Source organism: Mustela nivalis (assembly GCF_964662115.1).
Source record: "Mustela nivalis genome assembly, chromosome: 6".
Classification (NCBI taxonomy): domain Eukaryota; kingdom Metazoa; phylum Chordata; class Mammalia; order Carnivora; family Mustelidae; genus Mustela; species Mustela nivalis.
The window spans coordinates 129,866,288-129,880,782 of NC_139025.1; the positions used below are offsets into that span (position 1 = coordinate 129,866,288).

General features: G+C 45.6%; 1 protein-coding gene across 1 annotated transcript in view; it reads left to right on the top strand.

The window, feature by feature from the left end:
- The window catches only part of IGF1R (insulin like growth factor 1 receptor), a 300,467-nt gene that overhangs the window by 217,379 nt on the left and 68,593 nt on the right, over positions 1-14,495 (top strand). Inside the window, exon 3 of the mRNA XM_082736451.1 lies at positions 13,363-13,675. Within this exon, the coding sequence (XP_082592577.1) occupies positions 13,363-13,675 (313 nt within the window). The remainder of the gene's footprint in view (positions 1-13,362; positions 13,676-14,495) is intronic.

Here is a 14,495-nt window from a genome sequence, read left to right on the forward strand (position 1 = left end):
CTGTGGGCCAGCTCTCCAGGACTGGTCCTCAGAAGGTTTGTGTGGTAATTCTGTGAACCAGAATGTATGCTCGTCTGGGACACCCTGTTCCCTTCTTTCCCGATAACAGAGCTTACTGTACTTGGGAAGTCTAGTGAATCTTTTGTGGTTTTTCCACAGTAGTAAAAGTACTTTAACTTTGGGAAGCAGGGCCAGCAATCAGATTAGATAATGGAAAAGGATGATGTGGTTGTAGCATAACATATGGTCTGAAAGAGATGTTTATAAGTCCGCAAGTGTGCCGTCAGGAAGTAAAAGGATCAAAGGAGAAAGGAGCAGAGAAGCTGGAGAGGTAGAATGATTAAAAGCCTACTGTTATTACCCATGCTCCTCAGGTAGATTCGGTTCCAGAAGGAGGGAACGTTTTTCTCTCAAGCCACCCCCATTTTTTTTTAAGATTTTATTTATTTATTTGAAAGAGAGATAGAGAGCAGAGCAGCAGGCAGAGAGAAAGGGAGAAGCAGGCTCTCTGCCCAGCAGGGAGCCTGAAACAGGGCTCCATTCCAGGACCCTGGGGTTACAGCCCGAGCCAAAGGCAGACACTTAACCAACTGAGCCACCCAGGCACCCCTAAAAATGTTTTTCAAGACACAATACTGTGTTTAAAAAAACATATACAGGGATGCCTCTGGTGGCTCAGTCATTGGGCATTTGCCATCTGCTCAGGTCTTGATTCCAGAGTCCTGGGATCGAGCCCCATGTGGGGTTTCCTGCTGGTGGGAAGCCTGCTTCTCCCTGTCCCACTCGTCTGTTTGTGTTCCCTCTCTCACTCTCTGTCAAATAAATGAATAAAATTTTAAAAATAAATAAATAAATAAAAAGCATATACATTGTTGGGGCGCCTGGGTGGCTCAGTCGGTTAGGTATCCAACTCTTGATTCCAGCTCAGGTCATGGTCTCAGGCTTTTGGGATCCAGCCGGGCATCAGGCCTGTTTGGGATATTCTCTCTCTCTCTCTCTCTCTCTCTCTCCCTTTCCTCCTATCCCTGCCCCCTGTACTCTCTCAAAAAAGTAAGAAAATAAATAAATAAAAATAAAATGAGAAGCATATACATCTTTATGGGCTCAAATTCAAATAATTAGTAAAAACTTAATCTCCCAAGAAAATGGACCAAAGACATTGAAAGTTAATTTAAGAGGTTGTGCAAATGACCATGAAATGGGATGGGAGAGGAGGGAGGAAAAAAAAAAAAACAAAAAACCCCAACCTCACTGGCAGCCCCAGACCTGAGACAAGAAACCTATTACCCCTTCTGACATGAGGAAAGAAAGAAAATGGGTTTAGGAGCCATTCTCTCTTTCTTTTACAAAGCGGGGCACTTTCAAGGCTGTCTCAGAGAATGTGCTAGGGTCTCTAGAAGCATTTTCCAAAAGAGGATGCTGAGAGGGCTTTGCAAAATTCTGAGGTCATCAACTAGGTGCGTGTCCCCCTAACGGGGCAGCTTGGGAGGAGCCGTTCAAATTTATTTGCTCCACACCCGTGAGGAGTCTGCACCATGATGTGTATGTGTGTACACAGGTGTGCATTGCACACATGTCAGTTCCACACATACTGGAGACATCTACCTCCACAGGTGTGTTTATCACCGTGTCCTGATTAAAAGGTTCACTTGTGGGACGCCTGGGTGGCTCAGTTGGTTAAGCAGCTGCCTTCGGCTCAGGTCATGATCCCAGCGTCCTGGGATCGAGTCCCACATCGGGCTCCTTGCTCCACAGGGAGCCTGCTTCTCCCTCTGACTCTGCCTTCCACTCTGTCTGCCTGTGCTCACTTTCGCTCGCGCTCTCTCTGACAAATAAATAAAATCTTAAAAAAAAATAAATAAATAAATAAATAAAAGGTTCACTTGTTGATGAGTTTTACCCAAAACATGGCCTGTTGGTCTCTGCAGTGTTGTTCCCTGCAAGTGGTTGAACTCAGTCAATTCATTTAAATGATGTTGATGTAAATGGTTGTGTATGTGGAAAGGGGCTTTTGCATGGGGGGTTGGAGCAGTGTACCTTGTGGACCGACAGTGTCCAAGAAAATAAGTAGGAAGGAGGGGTATGTGTAGCCATAGCTGTTAACACGGAGCTCCTCACGGGTTTGTGCAACAAACAGTCTATCAGGAGCATTGATACTTGGTCAACACGAGTGAGGCACACCATTGCCTAGAAATGGGCCCTCACACCGGTTTTAAGAGCCGTAGCCAAAACCACAGAGCTGGAGGCCTCTCCCTCCGAGCTCGGCCTCCACTTGGACAAAACAGCCCCCAATTTGTCCCTACGGGACACAGGCCTGCCTTGTTAGGAAATCAGCAAAGTTTAGGAGCCCACAATACCTCACATAACTCTGTGTACAGTAACACAGAGTGGAAATAGGGCTGTAAGCACGAGCAAGCAGACAAGTTATAAATATAGAATACTCGCTCAATTCCACTTTAGTTAGTCATGGAGGGACAGTGTGAGTTTTATAAACTTATAAGGAATATACAAACAGTTCCAAATTTAAAATAACTTGGAGTAATTTTTAAGTGTGTGAAAAGAATATTTTTTTCCACCCTGTCCATTTAAGCATCTGTGACAGGCAGTAGTAAGTGATGGGTGTCTTTATGGGCTCACGCCTGGCGGTTGCAGCACTGGGGAGAGTCTCCAAGGAATCACCCATTTGACAGTGAAAGACTCCAAAAAAAAAAAAAAAGATGGAGGTCGGGGGTGTGGGTTGTGCATGAGGCAGACGCTCGATGTTCCCACGAGAAGAAACAGGTACCAGCTGCCCTCACCACAGACCTTTTGGCCCCCTGAAGTCTATCCCCTTTTTCCTCAAATTGTCCCCCATTGGAACTTACCTGTGTCTCCCAAATTTGTATGTAGGCCTTGAATAGGAGTTTATCTTTTTAAAGATTTATTTATTGGGGGGGGGGGGGCGGTGCAGAGAGAATCTCCAGCGGATTCCCCAGTGAGCACAGAGCCTGCTGCTGGGCCTCGACCTCATGACCCTGAGATCACGACCTGAGCCAAAGTCACGCGTCAGACACTTAGTGGACAGAACCATCCAGGCACCCCTGAATTTGTGAATTGGGTGTAAATTCTATCTCAATAAAGCTGTTATAAAAAATGCGTAAAGGAAGAAAAAAGTCACATGGCCCACCCACCGTAGCCAAAACCAGCTCAGCCAGAGGAGGGTTTCTGATCTGCCTTCCGCTTCTCACTTAGCTTTGCTATTCCTTGTGATTCCACATTGTATCTTTCAACCGATGGCTGCCCTTTCTTTACTCTTACTATTTAGCACATGAAATTTTTACTTAATAATGCTGTCTGTAACTTTACTCCTTTTGGGGTCCCCCCCCCCATTTATCCCCATGCTCTGCCCAGCACTACTTCTTGGATCTTGGAGACTTCAGTGATTCAATGGGAACTGTCTGTTGATTATTATTTCTTTTGCTTATTAATGAAATAGTCACAGATGCATTCAGTTGCCGGTTTGAAGTGTTTTCCCAGACCTCTTGGCTTACCTTGTGTACTAGACAGGTGAGGTCTAATCTTAGAGCTCGACTATTTCTTATTTCTGTAAGCCTTGATTTTATGTGTTTATGTGCCTGAGAGAAAGGCACAGAACTGGGTTGTTTTGTTTTGTTTTTTTCCTCCTCCCTGACCAAATTTTTGGTCTTTTCTTTTAATCTTTTTTTAATAATTTTTAAAAATTTTTTATAAACATATAATTTATTATTAGCCCCAGGGGCACAGGCCTGTGAATCGCCAGGTTTACACACTTCCCAGCACTCACCATAGCACATACCTTCCCCAATGTCCATAACCCCACCACCCTCTCCCTACCCCCCTCCCCCTGGCAACCCTTAGTTTGTTTTGTGAGATTAAGAGTCTCTTATGATATGTCTCCTGATCCTATCTTGTTTCAGTTATTCTTTTCCTACCCCCAAACTCCCATATTGCATCTCCACTTCCTCATATCAGGGAGACTATACGATAGTTTTCTTTCTCCGATTGATTTATTTTGCCAAGCATAATACCCTCTAGTTCCATCCATGTCGTCACAAATGTCAAGATTTCATTTCTTTTGATGGCTGTATAGTATTCCATTATATATAATATCCCACATCTTCTTTTTCCATTCATCTGTTGATGGACATCTAGGATCTTTCCATAGTTTAGCTATTGTGGACATTGCTGCTATAAACATTCGGGTATACATGCCCCTTTGGATTACTACACCAAATTTTCAGTCTTGCTGAGACAGATGAATTGGTGAAGAATATGAACTCTGATTATCTACTCTCATAAGTAAGACTTACTCGGATGACATAGGTTCTGCAAGCCACGGATTCTCCCTGGGTCTTGCTGGTCTGGCCTCCCGATAGCACAGTCGTGTATATGGAATTGCATTGGCCCCCCAGAGTGTGTGCTAACGCCATGCCTTCCACAATGGGAGCTGCAGCTTCCGTGTTGCAACTTGAGCAGTGACATTTAATGATAAACCCAACAGGGCTCAGCCTTACAAATTTGTGCTAGAAGAAATGTCCTTGAGGGTTCTACTTGCTATGACTCAGTAAACAAAGAAGGCTTAGTGGGCACACATTATCTCCTTAATATCACCTGGATGCTGGCCTCCTTGCCACCGTGTCATGTTTCATGAGTTTGTCCTTCCTTCTGACTGTTACACCTCAGGGAGGAGAAAAGGGCACTAGGACTTGAGATTGATTTTTTTTTCCTGATGGGTGCATGCTTAAAAAGAAAAGGGGCATAAGAAGGACACCTTAGCCCTTTCCTTTTAGACCTCATAGACCAGCTGAAACATCGTGCCACCTCTGGACAGAGTGGGTGAAGAGGCTGTCCACCCCCATCTGGCAGATCTAGCCCACATTTATAGCTTAACAATGATTAAACTAGACTGTGAATAGCCCTGGTCAGTGATTAAATCTCTGTGTCTCCGTTCGGTCACTTACAAATGAGAATGGTGATACCCCGTGTGATTGTTAGGAAGATTGCATTAACGTATATAAGGTACTGAATAGGCTGCCGGGCACATGGAAAATGTCCCCAGGAACGCTGACTTTATGTTAACAAGGGAGACCTGTATTCAGATCAGAGTTGTATCCAGACAGGAGAGACTCAAACCGTTATTGTGAAAAAGAAGAGAGGAGTCTTCGACAATGAGAAGCTCAGAATGATCCTTCTTGGTGTGATGATAATAGTTCTTTTAAAGACCATGCAGAGATCACTCCAAGCATACTGCCTTGGCATGGACGGCCACCACGGGTCTCCTAGTCCTCTCGTATGCCACACTGTCCCAACTTTCTGCTGTGTTAAGAGTAGGTTTGGGGGCAGGTGTTAAGAAGCAATGGTATTCATGGGTATTACATGAACTATGACTGAGTAAGGCCCTCGGAGGGAGGCCAGGATAACTGTCTCAGAATTTTGAGCCTGTGTGTTTGAAAGTCTGACCTATAAAGAAGAAAGCCTCTGCTTCCCCTGAGTATCAGACAAGCTGAATGAGGCCTGGGAGCATGTCAGGGAGGAAAATGCATTCTTGTTGGGTAGAAGGAACAACTTGGTCACACTTGGTGCTGCCTGACAGTTGGAGTAGCACTTTCTCTAAGGTAACCAACCCCCTAGATATTGCTTGAAGGCCCACCTAGGTTTTTGCAGAGAAATATCTGAGACAGCATGAGATATGCATGACCTTGAAACTACCTTTCCGCTCTAAGACCCTGTGCTTGAATAACAGGGATGAACATGACTATGTAAGTGCTTGTTGCTTCTAAACTGAGGACAGATCTAATGGCCCCCGGAGCTTCTGCTGGCACACTTGGGAGAGAGCGGAAGGTTAAAGAAGACTGTTGACTGGGGAGCTGCAGGCGTGGGAGGGGGGAGTGGTGAGGAGCGGAGGGACGTAACTTCTTGTCCCCCTTCTACAAGCCTCAGTGTTTCAGAACGTTCAGATGTTAGTCAACTCAAGTCAACTCAAGGATGCTTTGTCCAGGGGCCTTCCTGTTAGGAAAGAAGCAGACTGGGAACTGGGTCTTGAAAACCACTTCATGTTGCAAAAGAGGAACTCCTTTGTACACGCTTGGGAGAAAATGAGAGCTTTGGGGTACCTTATGTTCAAAAAACTGTGGCTTACCTCTTTTGCCCACCAGCCTTTCTGCACTCGCCGCCAGTTCTGTTCCCCGGGCCTCTCTCTGTCTCTGCGCACTCCCAGAGCCCCAGTTCTCACTATAACCTCCCAGTGGGCGCACTGAATACTTTTGGTTCCAAAAAGAGAAGGCGAAGGATCTTCAGGATTCTAACCATGAAAACGTCTCTCTGGCTTGCAGCAACTATGGTGCGATTTTCTCCAGCAAGGAGGACTTTCTTTTGGCATGGAGAGGAGAAACATTGTTGCAAATATGACTTTCTATTGCGAACATTTAAGACACCTGGATTCCCACTTGAATTTTCTTTTGCCGTGGGTAACTAACCGATTCGGTTTACCAGCCTACAGTTTCTCAGGCAGTAGCTTGCTGGAAGTTGTTTCAAGCTCCACCTGGGATTTCTAGGTAGTGGTTCTCTGGAGTTTTCCATTAGCCGGTTCTCAGGATGTCAGGAGACTTGACAGTTGATTCTTCTCAAAGGAAGGCAGTCGTCCTCCCTTTGAGAAAATTGTGCTTTGCTATATATACATACACTACACATGTGCACACACACACATGTAAGCATGTAGCTCACATGTGGTTGTACGAGGATCATTTTAGTTTTATTTCACATAAGCCTGCTTTTCCAGGGTAGCTGACTTGTTTAGGGAACTATAGACAAATACGCTAGGATAAAATATAGCTGTTCTCCCTGAGCCGGAGAAACCTTGATATTCCCCACCACTCTTCTCCCATTGATAGAGGTCTTTGCTTGGGGGGGGGGGGCGGGATGTATGGGGAGGAGGATGCGCAATGTGGATAAAAGGGAGGAGAGACCGAAGACAACTTTAGAGGGTGAGAGCATCCGCTGTCCACCAAGCAGCACATCTCAAACTAAACTAATCTCTCTCCCTCCAAAAACAAAAGCTGGCCACTCTTCCCAGTGGCCATCTCCAGATAGATCATTCATCTCCTGCATCTCTGATCTCTAGCTCTCCCTGATCTAGACCAGCATCGTGGCTCACGGAAACAGCTGCCGTGACTCTGTGGGTCACCCTTCCATTCTGTGTTCCACTCAGCAGCCCGAGTGATCCTTCTAAAATGTATATGTGCTCATGGGACGCCCTGCTTAGAATCCTTCAATAGCAGCATCCCTTTCCTCTTTAAGAGTGATCCAAACTCCCACTCGTGGGTTAAAAGGCCCTTCTCACATCTCTCTGCCTCTGCTCTCACCATCTTTCCTGTGTCCCGCACCTCTTCCAGTCCAGTTGGTCACCCATTCATCCTGAGTCTGGTTCGCTTGGTCCATGCTCCCCATCAGCCCTGCCAACACCCCCATGCACCTGCTAGCTCCTGCTGGCTTTTCAAGCTTGGGCCTGGCTGTTCCTTCTCCTGGAAAGCCCTCCTCACTGGTCCCTTGCTTGCCTCTCTTGGTACTCCCATTGCCTTCTTTCAGGGTGGGGAGTCCCCCAGCGGGGAGGAGTGCTGCCTGTCTTATGCTTGCCTGTCTATAGGACCTAGCCTGGGGCCTGGCTTATAAGGCTGATATTTTAACAGTCAAAAGGAGCCTTTCTCATCCCCTCACCTGTGGCTAAGTACTCCCTGCAGGACCATGCCTATGGACTTGAGTGGACCTGGGCGTTCAGCTGACCCAGCTGGGGTCTACTCTCCATGGTATCTGATGGAGTCACCTCCTCCCTTGGCAGGACGAGAAAACTAAAATTTCTCTGCCCCTTTACGTCCCGATGCACTTTGGAACTGAAGTACACTTTTCTGGAGTTAGTAGCGACTCACCTTCATACATAACGATGCGTGTCAAATAGGAAAGACGTCCCTTTCTTTATATGGAACAGCGCTGTGTCACTTAGGGTAGCCCAGAAATAACTAAGATGTCTCTAAACCAGCCTGTGTTTGAGTCAGAAGCTTGACCTCATTCGAACATCCATGAACTTATTTCCATTCTTTCAAAATTATTCAGGATACAACGGTGACTTAAGTGGCCCCTTTCCATTTTTTGTTTCTTGAGAAGAGGTTGAGTTCTCTACCTTCTCTTCCAATGAGAACACTTTATAACTGTATGCTTTTAAAAATGGTTGCTCTTGAGTAAAGATGGTTAAGGAACTCCTTGGGAAGAACAAAAATAAATGTAAAAAAAAAAAAACACACAGAAAAAACTTAGTGAATATAAGGACACCGGGGAGGGAGGGATTTCAAAGCTGATGTGCGACTTATTTCCTATCCCCCAAAATGAAGAGAATGAGCCTTTACATCCAGTACCTTCATTTTTATGTGATGGGGACCCCAAATCAATCCTTTTAGCGGTAGATATGGGACATGCCGTTAGCTTTTCCAACAGCTTAGATCGGGTTTGATTTTTATTGCTCATCGTTCTAAGAATTCCAATGAGGAGAAAGCTCTCATGGGTACAGTAAATTTGCTTTCTCCCTTTATGTTTGTAGTTCATAGCAGCCTCCATTTTCCCTTTATTTTGAAAAGTACAAATGCCTTTAATCACATTAGGTGTGTTCCTTCTCCACGGAAGCCGGGGAAGAGGCTCCCTTCCTTTCTCCCATAGCTCCGTAATTGGAAATTTGGTAACTGTACTAAATTTTAAGTTTTGGCATTTGTATGGAACAGCCATCCATCTGCTGGCGAGATGCACTGCCCGGGGCTTTTTGAGAAATCCCTTAATAGTCCTAAACACTAATAATATTTATATACATTGAGATGAGACAAAATTTACAGCAGGCTTCTGGGGCTGACTCCGGGACTCTAACCCTGAATTTCCTGCATGTTCTCCCGCCTCCCAGAATCCTCGGGTTCTGCTGCGGCCAGGGGGTCTTCTGTCCCTGGAGCAGTCTCTTATTTACAGAGTTTGTCCTCCAGCAAACAAGTCACCTCTCCTTTCTCCTCCCCTCCCCATCACACCCCATTCTTACTCCCCTCCAGTCGTCGATATGTGTCATGCCATTTGGATCCCATACCATAAAGGAACCCCTTGATTTGTGATCCCTTTCAGAGGAATTGTTCTGCTTAAAAATAACAAGATTTCACCTAATTTAAGCTTTGCTGAAATTCCTTCTGAAGGAGCTCTCCTTGCTGAAACAAAAACCCTAATTCCCCAGCCTGTGTGCTGCTTGTGGCAAGAACTGACGGACCGTGTTTTCCACGTAACACACGCCTTTGAAAGGGTCTCGGGGGGACCACTGCCCAGAGATGCCGTTGCCATCGGAATGGAAAAATACTTTGTCAGGTTTGGGGGATTTCTTTTTCTTTCTCCTACTGGAGATGCCCAACATTTGCATGTGGGCATAGCTGATTCCCAACAAGAGCACAGGGATTTTTTTTTTTCTATGCTTTTAAATGCTCTTGAGTTTTTAGTACTCTTTAATATTAATGCCTGACACTTAACGATTTTATATAACATGTTATTTAAATTATAAGTGAGGGTAAGGGGGCTTGGCGAGCAGATAGTGGCCCCCGTTAATTTCTGTTGATGATCGCTGAGATTTTTCATCAATTTTCCCTTCCTCCAATCACAAAGCTCGGTGGTGGCCAATGGTGGGGACTTCAGGGCTCTGAGTGAGGGGGTGCTTGTGCCAGCATTTGAGACTGTGAACACAGGGTTCTTCAGCCAGTTTCATGTTAACCACATGAATCTACGGGTCTGTTAATATTACAGAAACCTTGTTGGGGCCACATAACAAGGCTGTGTCTCTCCTCTCCCTCTTACCTGATCCCTCTTCTGGTCATGTTGCCCTCTGTGCAGGTCCCAGACAACCTTTCCAATATGAAAAGCTGCCTTTGTTGCTCTTCCCCTGCCAAAAATCTCTGGTGACGCCCATCACCCACCAGTTGGCGACTGGCCCCCTGCTATCTTCACGGGCACCCAGTCCTCCTGCCACAGCGACTAGATTACGCACATTGACGTGTGATTTCCTCTGTGTTCTTCTTTATTCTTCTCCTCCTCGTCTTTCACCTTTCATCTCCAGCCTGAGCATCTCTTCAAAACCATCCCTGATGCCCAGGGCGTGCCATGAACCTGCACTCGACCCTGTACATCCCTGGCATATCGCCCATTCCTCGAGGACAGGGTCTGGCACGCAGGTGTGGGACGTTGCTGAATGAACACTTGCTAAATGCATCGACAGCCGGCGGTAAATGGACTTCTGTTCCCATTACTACTTTAAAAACCTGAACTAAAAAACACACAGTGTATTTGTTTCCTTAGATCTTGAGCCTTGAAGTTAACCTCCATACGGGATAGATTTGCAATTAAATAGTCACGGAATCTATTTGATAATATTAGATGTGTTCAGGTATGAGATCTGATGGGAGACAATGTGCTCATGTGAGTGTGTGTGAGTGTGTGTGTCTGTGTGTGTCTGTGTTTGTGTACCTTTACTACAAATATGCTAGACTTGTAAATTCAAATTAGTGTCACCCTCCTCAAAATGATCACCCAGGTGGACAATATATGTATCGCCACATTTTTACAACTCCTATCTATAACACCTACTTTTTCGGGGTGCTTAGAGATACTTATTCCTTGTTATTTATTGGGTAGCTTAGTTTCTGGAAGTAGCCAGAAGTATTTGAGGCAATTCTGGTAAACAGAAGTGATACAAACCAACGGGAATGGTTTTCTTCTTTGCTTGTAAGTAGCTCTGAAAGTCTGTCTCAGTTGGGTGTAATGAAAAGCAGGTACATATATAGGACAAAAATTTATTTCTCTCTTTAGAGAAAGCCAGGTGTAGAGGTAAGCAGTAGAGGGTTAGCCTTTTGGCGGACCAAGATCCATTTATCTTACTCCATCTTCTTAGTGGGCTACCTCATGACCAAGATAGCTGCCAAAGCATGATGCATTGCTCCTGCATTCCAGCCGGCAAGGAGGAAGGGCACACGCACTGTTTTTAAGGCATCTTCCAGCAACTACCAACCAAAAAAGTTTTCTTATATCTCACTGGCTAGGACATACATCACTTCTAGCTACGAGAGAGGCTAGGAGATATAGTATCTAGCTGGGTGGCCAAATGCCCAATTAAAAATCAAGGTTCTATTATCAAAGTAGATAAAAAGAATAAATAATGGAAAGCAATCTACGGTCTCTGCAAAAGGATAATTTCAAAGGAGAAACTTGCAAAATTATTTTAAGAAGCTTGACAGTATCATGAGAATATATCTGTTTTCTTCAGAGGTGACAGTGTTCATTTGAATGGCCAAGTTCTGATGTTCGTTTTTAAATCCACCTTTCCACAGTAAAATAGGAACTCTTGGGTGTAGTTAGTGGGGTGTAAATTGGTAAAAACTTTCCAGAAGATAGTTTGACCTGGTGAGGTCAATTCTGGAAATTGATCCAAAGGAAATAATTAAGATTTGTCATGAAGATCGCAGTGTTCATTGTAATAATAAAATGTCAGGAGTAAATGAAATGTCTCAAAGTAGGAGACAGGTTATAACTTACACTATACTGTGAGATGAAATGTAGCTGTTAAGTGATTATGGAATTCACGGTATATATTTTTTTTAAATATTTTATTTATTTATCGGGGGGGGGGGGGGAGAGCGAGCACAGGCAGACAGAATGGCAGACAGAGGCAGGGGGAGAAGCAGGCTCCCTGCCGAGCAAGGAGCCTGATGTGGGACTCGATCCCAGGACGCTGGGATCATGACCTGAGCCGAAGGCAGCTGCCCAACCAACTGAGCCACCCAGGCGTCCCGAATTCACGGTATATTATACAAAAAAAAAAAAAAAAAAAAAAAATGGTTTCAGGATGGCTTGTTCCCTTTTTATAGATACTTATATGTACATGCTCATGCATAGAAAGGGACCTGGGGCCAGGTGCCTGGGCGGTTCAGTGGGTTAAGCCTCTGCCTTGGGCTCAAGTCATGATCTCAGGGGTCTGGGATCGAGCCCTGCATCAGCCTCTCTGCTTGGTGGGAAGCCTGCTTCCTCCTCTCTCTCTGCCTGCCTCTCTACCCACTTGTGATCTCTGTCTGTCAAATAAATAAATAAAATATTTTTAAAAAGGGGAGGGGCCCTGGGGTGATCCACATGAAGGTATTGATAAAGGGGGTATTTGGGGCAGATGGATTAGACGTCCTATATATTTTCATTTATCTGTGATCTCTGATTTTTTTTAGCACATATTTTGTTTATAAGGAAAACAGTAATAGAATCTTCACTAAATAATATATGTCAGATTCAATAATATACATATTTAAATAATTTTGTGTAGTTTCCCAGCTCAAGAAAAAGTAGGAAACATATAATATAAACCAGATTTCCTATTTGATTTATACTTTATTTGCTAGTGAGGCTAACAGCCCCACAGAGTGTGATCATTACATTGTTGTTATGGAAATAAATGCCAGCTCATCTACTTGGGACATGAATTGTGGATCTCTGCTTTTGAGACACTGCTTCCAGTAAAGTTTGGCAGAGTGGCTCAAAGGAGATGGTTTCCAATATGCTATGAGTGACTCTTCTGGGCTCAGAGACACTCTCCACCGCCCCCACCCTTTTTTTTTATTATTTGAGAATAACAATCAGACGCAGGGACTTGGTGTTATAGTATCACCTTTAATATTCCAGTTTCATCATTTTTAAAATAAACGATTTTTGAATGATTTAAAAAATACTTGTAATAATATATGTAATAAAATAATTTTTTAAATAATCATTTCTTCATACTAAGGCTTTTCAAGGTATTTCATGGAACATGATCATAATGCAGAGGAACAATACATCATCATGCCTTTAGAAGGAATAATACGCCTTATTGTTCCCATTGGGCTACTGCATTATCATGTTGGCCTCAGGCAAAGCTCGCATATGGATGTTACTACCCCCATTGTATAGATGTGAAAAGAGAGGGTCAAGGTCAGAGGAGCTAATGACTCCTCAGGAGTACACAGAGAGTAAATAAGAGAGGCCGAATTCAAAACGCAGAGAATTTTCTCCCCGCGCCTTAATGAAAGTGTGACTGGGGTCTGTAAGACTGCCATTGCAAGTCTGCCGCGGGCTACAGAGCCCTGGGAAGCTCCGTGTGGGGATATTGTGGGTGCGTGGGCGGGCGGTGAGTGGGTGGTTGACTGTCCCTGGGGCGATCTGGTCCAGGGTGGCCGGTGACCCAGGACAAAGCAGGCCAGGCCTGGACGAGGCAGTCCGAACCCGACCTCGCAGTCTCACCCGCTGTCCCCTCTGCCCCCACAGTGTGCCCGAGCGCGTGCGGGAAGCGCGCGTGCACCGAGAACAACGAGTGCTGTCACCCCGAGTGTTTGGGCAGCTGCAGCGCGCCCGACAACGACACGGCCTGCGTCGCCTGCAAGCATTACTACTACTCTGGCGTGTGCGTGCCCACCTGCCCGCCCAACACCTACCGCTTCGAGGGCTGGCGCTGCGTGGACCGCGACTTCTGCGCCAACATCCCCAATGCCGAGAGCAGCGACTCGGAAGGGTTCGTCATCCACAACGGCGAGTGCATGCAGGAGTGCCCCTCTGGCTTCATCCGGAACGGCAGTCAGAGGTCAGTCATGCAGCCCCCCCATACCCCCCAATACTCCCAGCCACCCCCCAACAACTCCCCCCTTCCCCTGCAACCACAAAATGAAATGCATTTGTTTTATATTGTGTCTTAGAAGTGTACTGCAAGCCACTTGAAGTTAAGTACATGGCTTGCTGTGCTGGCCTAGGTACGTAGAGGTCACAGTCTCCCCTCCCTGCACTCACTGGGCTGCCTGCTAAGGAGGTGTGGGGTAGACCCCAGAGGACGGTACAGTTAGGTTGTCCTATCCCTGGTGCCACCCAGCACCAGCTCTGGGAAGTCCTGGGGAGTGGTGGAGAGAAAACAAGCCCAGCCCCAAACAGCGTCCTTGAGGCAGGCCAGACGGTCTATTAGCACAAACTCCATCCTGTGCCCGCCCTAGCTACCGTGAAGAGTAACCAGGAGCTTACAGTAACCTGTTTCCCATTAGCACCTGTTCCTCTCTCTCTCTCTTTCCTCAACCGTGCCCGTCTCTCAGTTTCCTCTGCCTCTCTCGTTTTCTTTCCTGAACATTGAGACTTTGCTTGGGAAGCAAAGGGATTCTTTACAGCAAAAAGCATCCCTCTGGTGTATGTGGGCTGGGCTCCTGTAAATTTGTTGTTGGTTTATGTTTTGGAGAAGGCAGTAGTGGCGTTGTTATAAAATACGGAGCTGAAGCTCTGGAATCGAAAGACCAGAGGTTTGGGGTCGTTCTTCCCTCTCTAGGTAGAGCAGAGAACTTTTTAGGAAAGAATAGTTGTCGTGGGCCAAACGCTTCCTTCATCTTCAAACCAAAGATGAAACTTCCACTCTTTCCTAACAT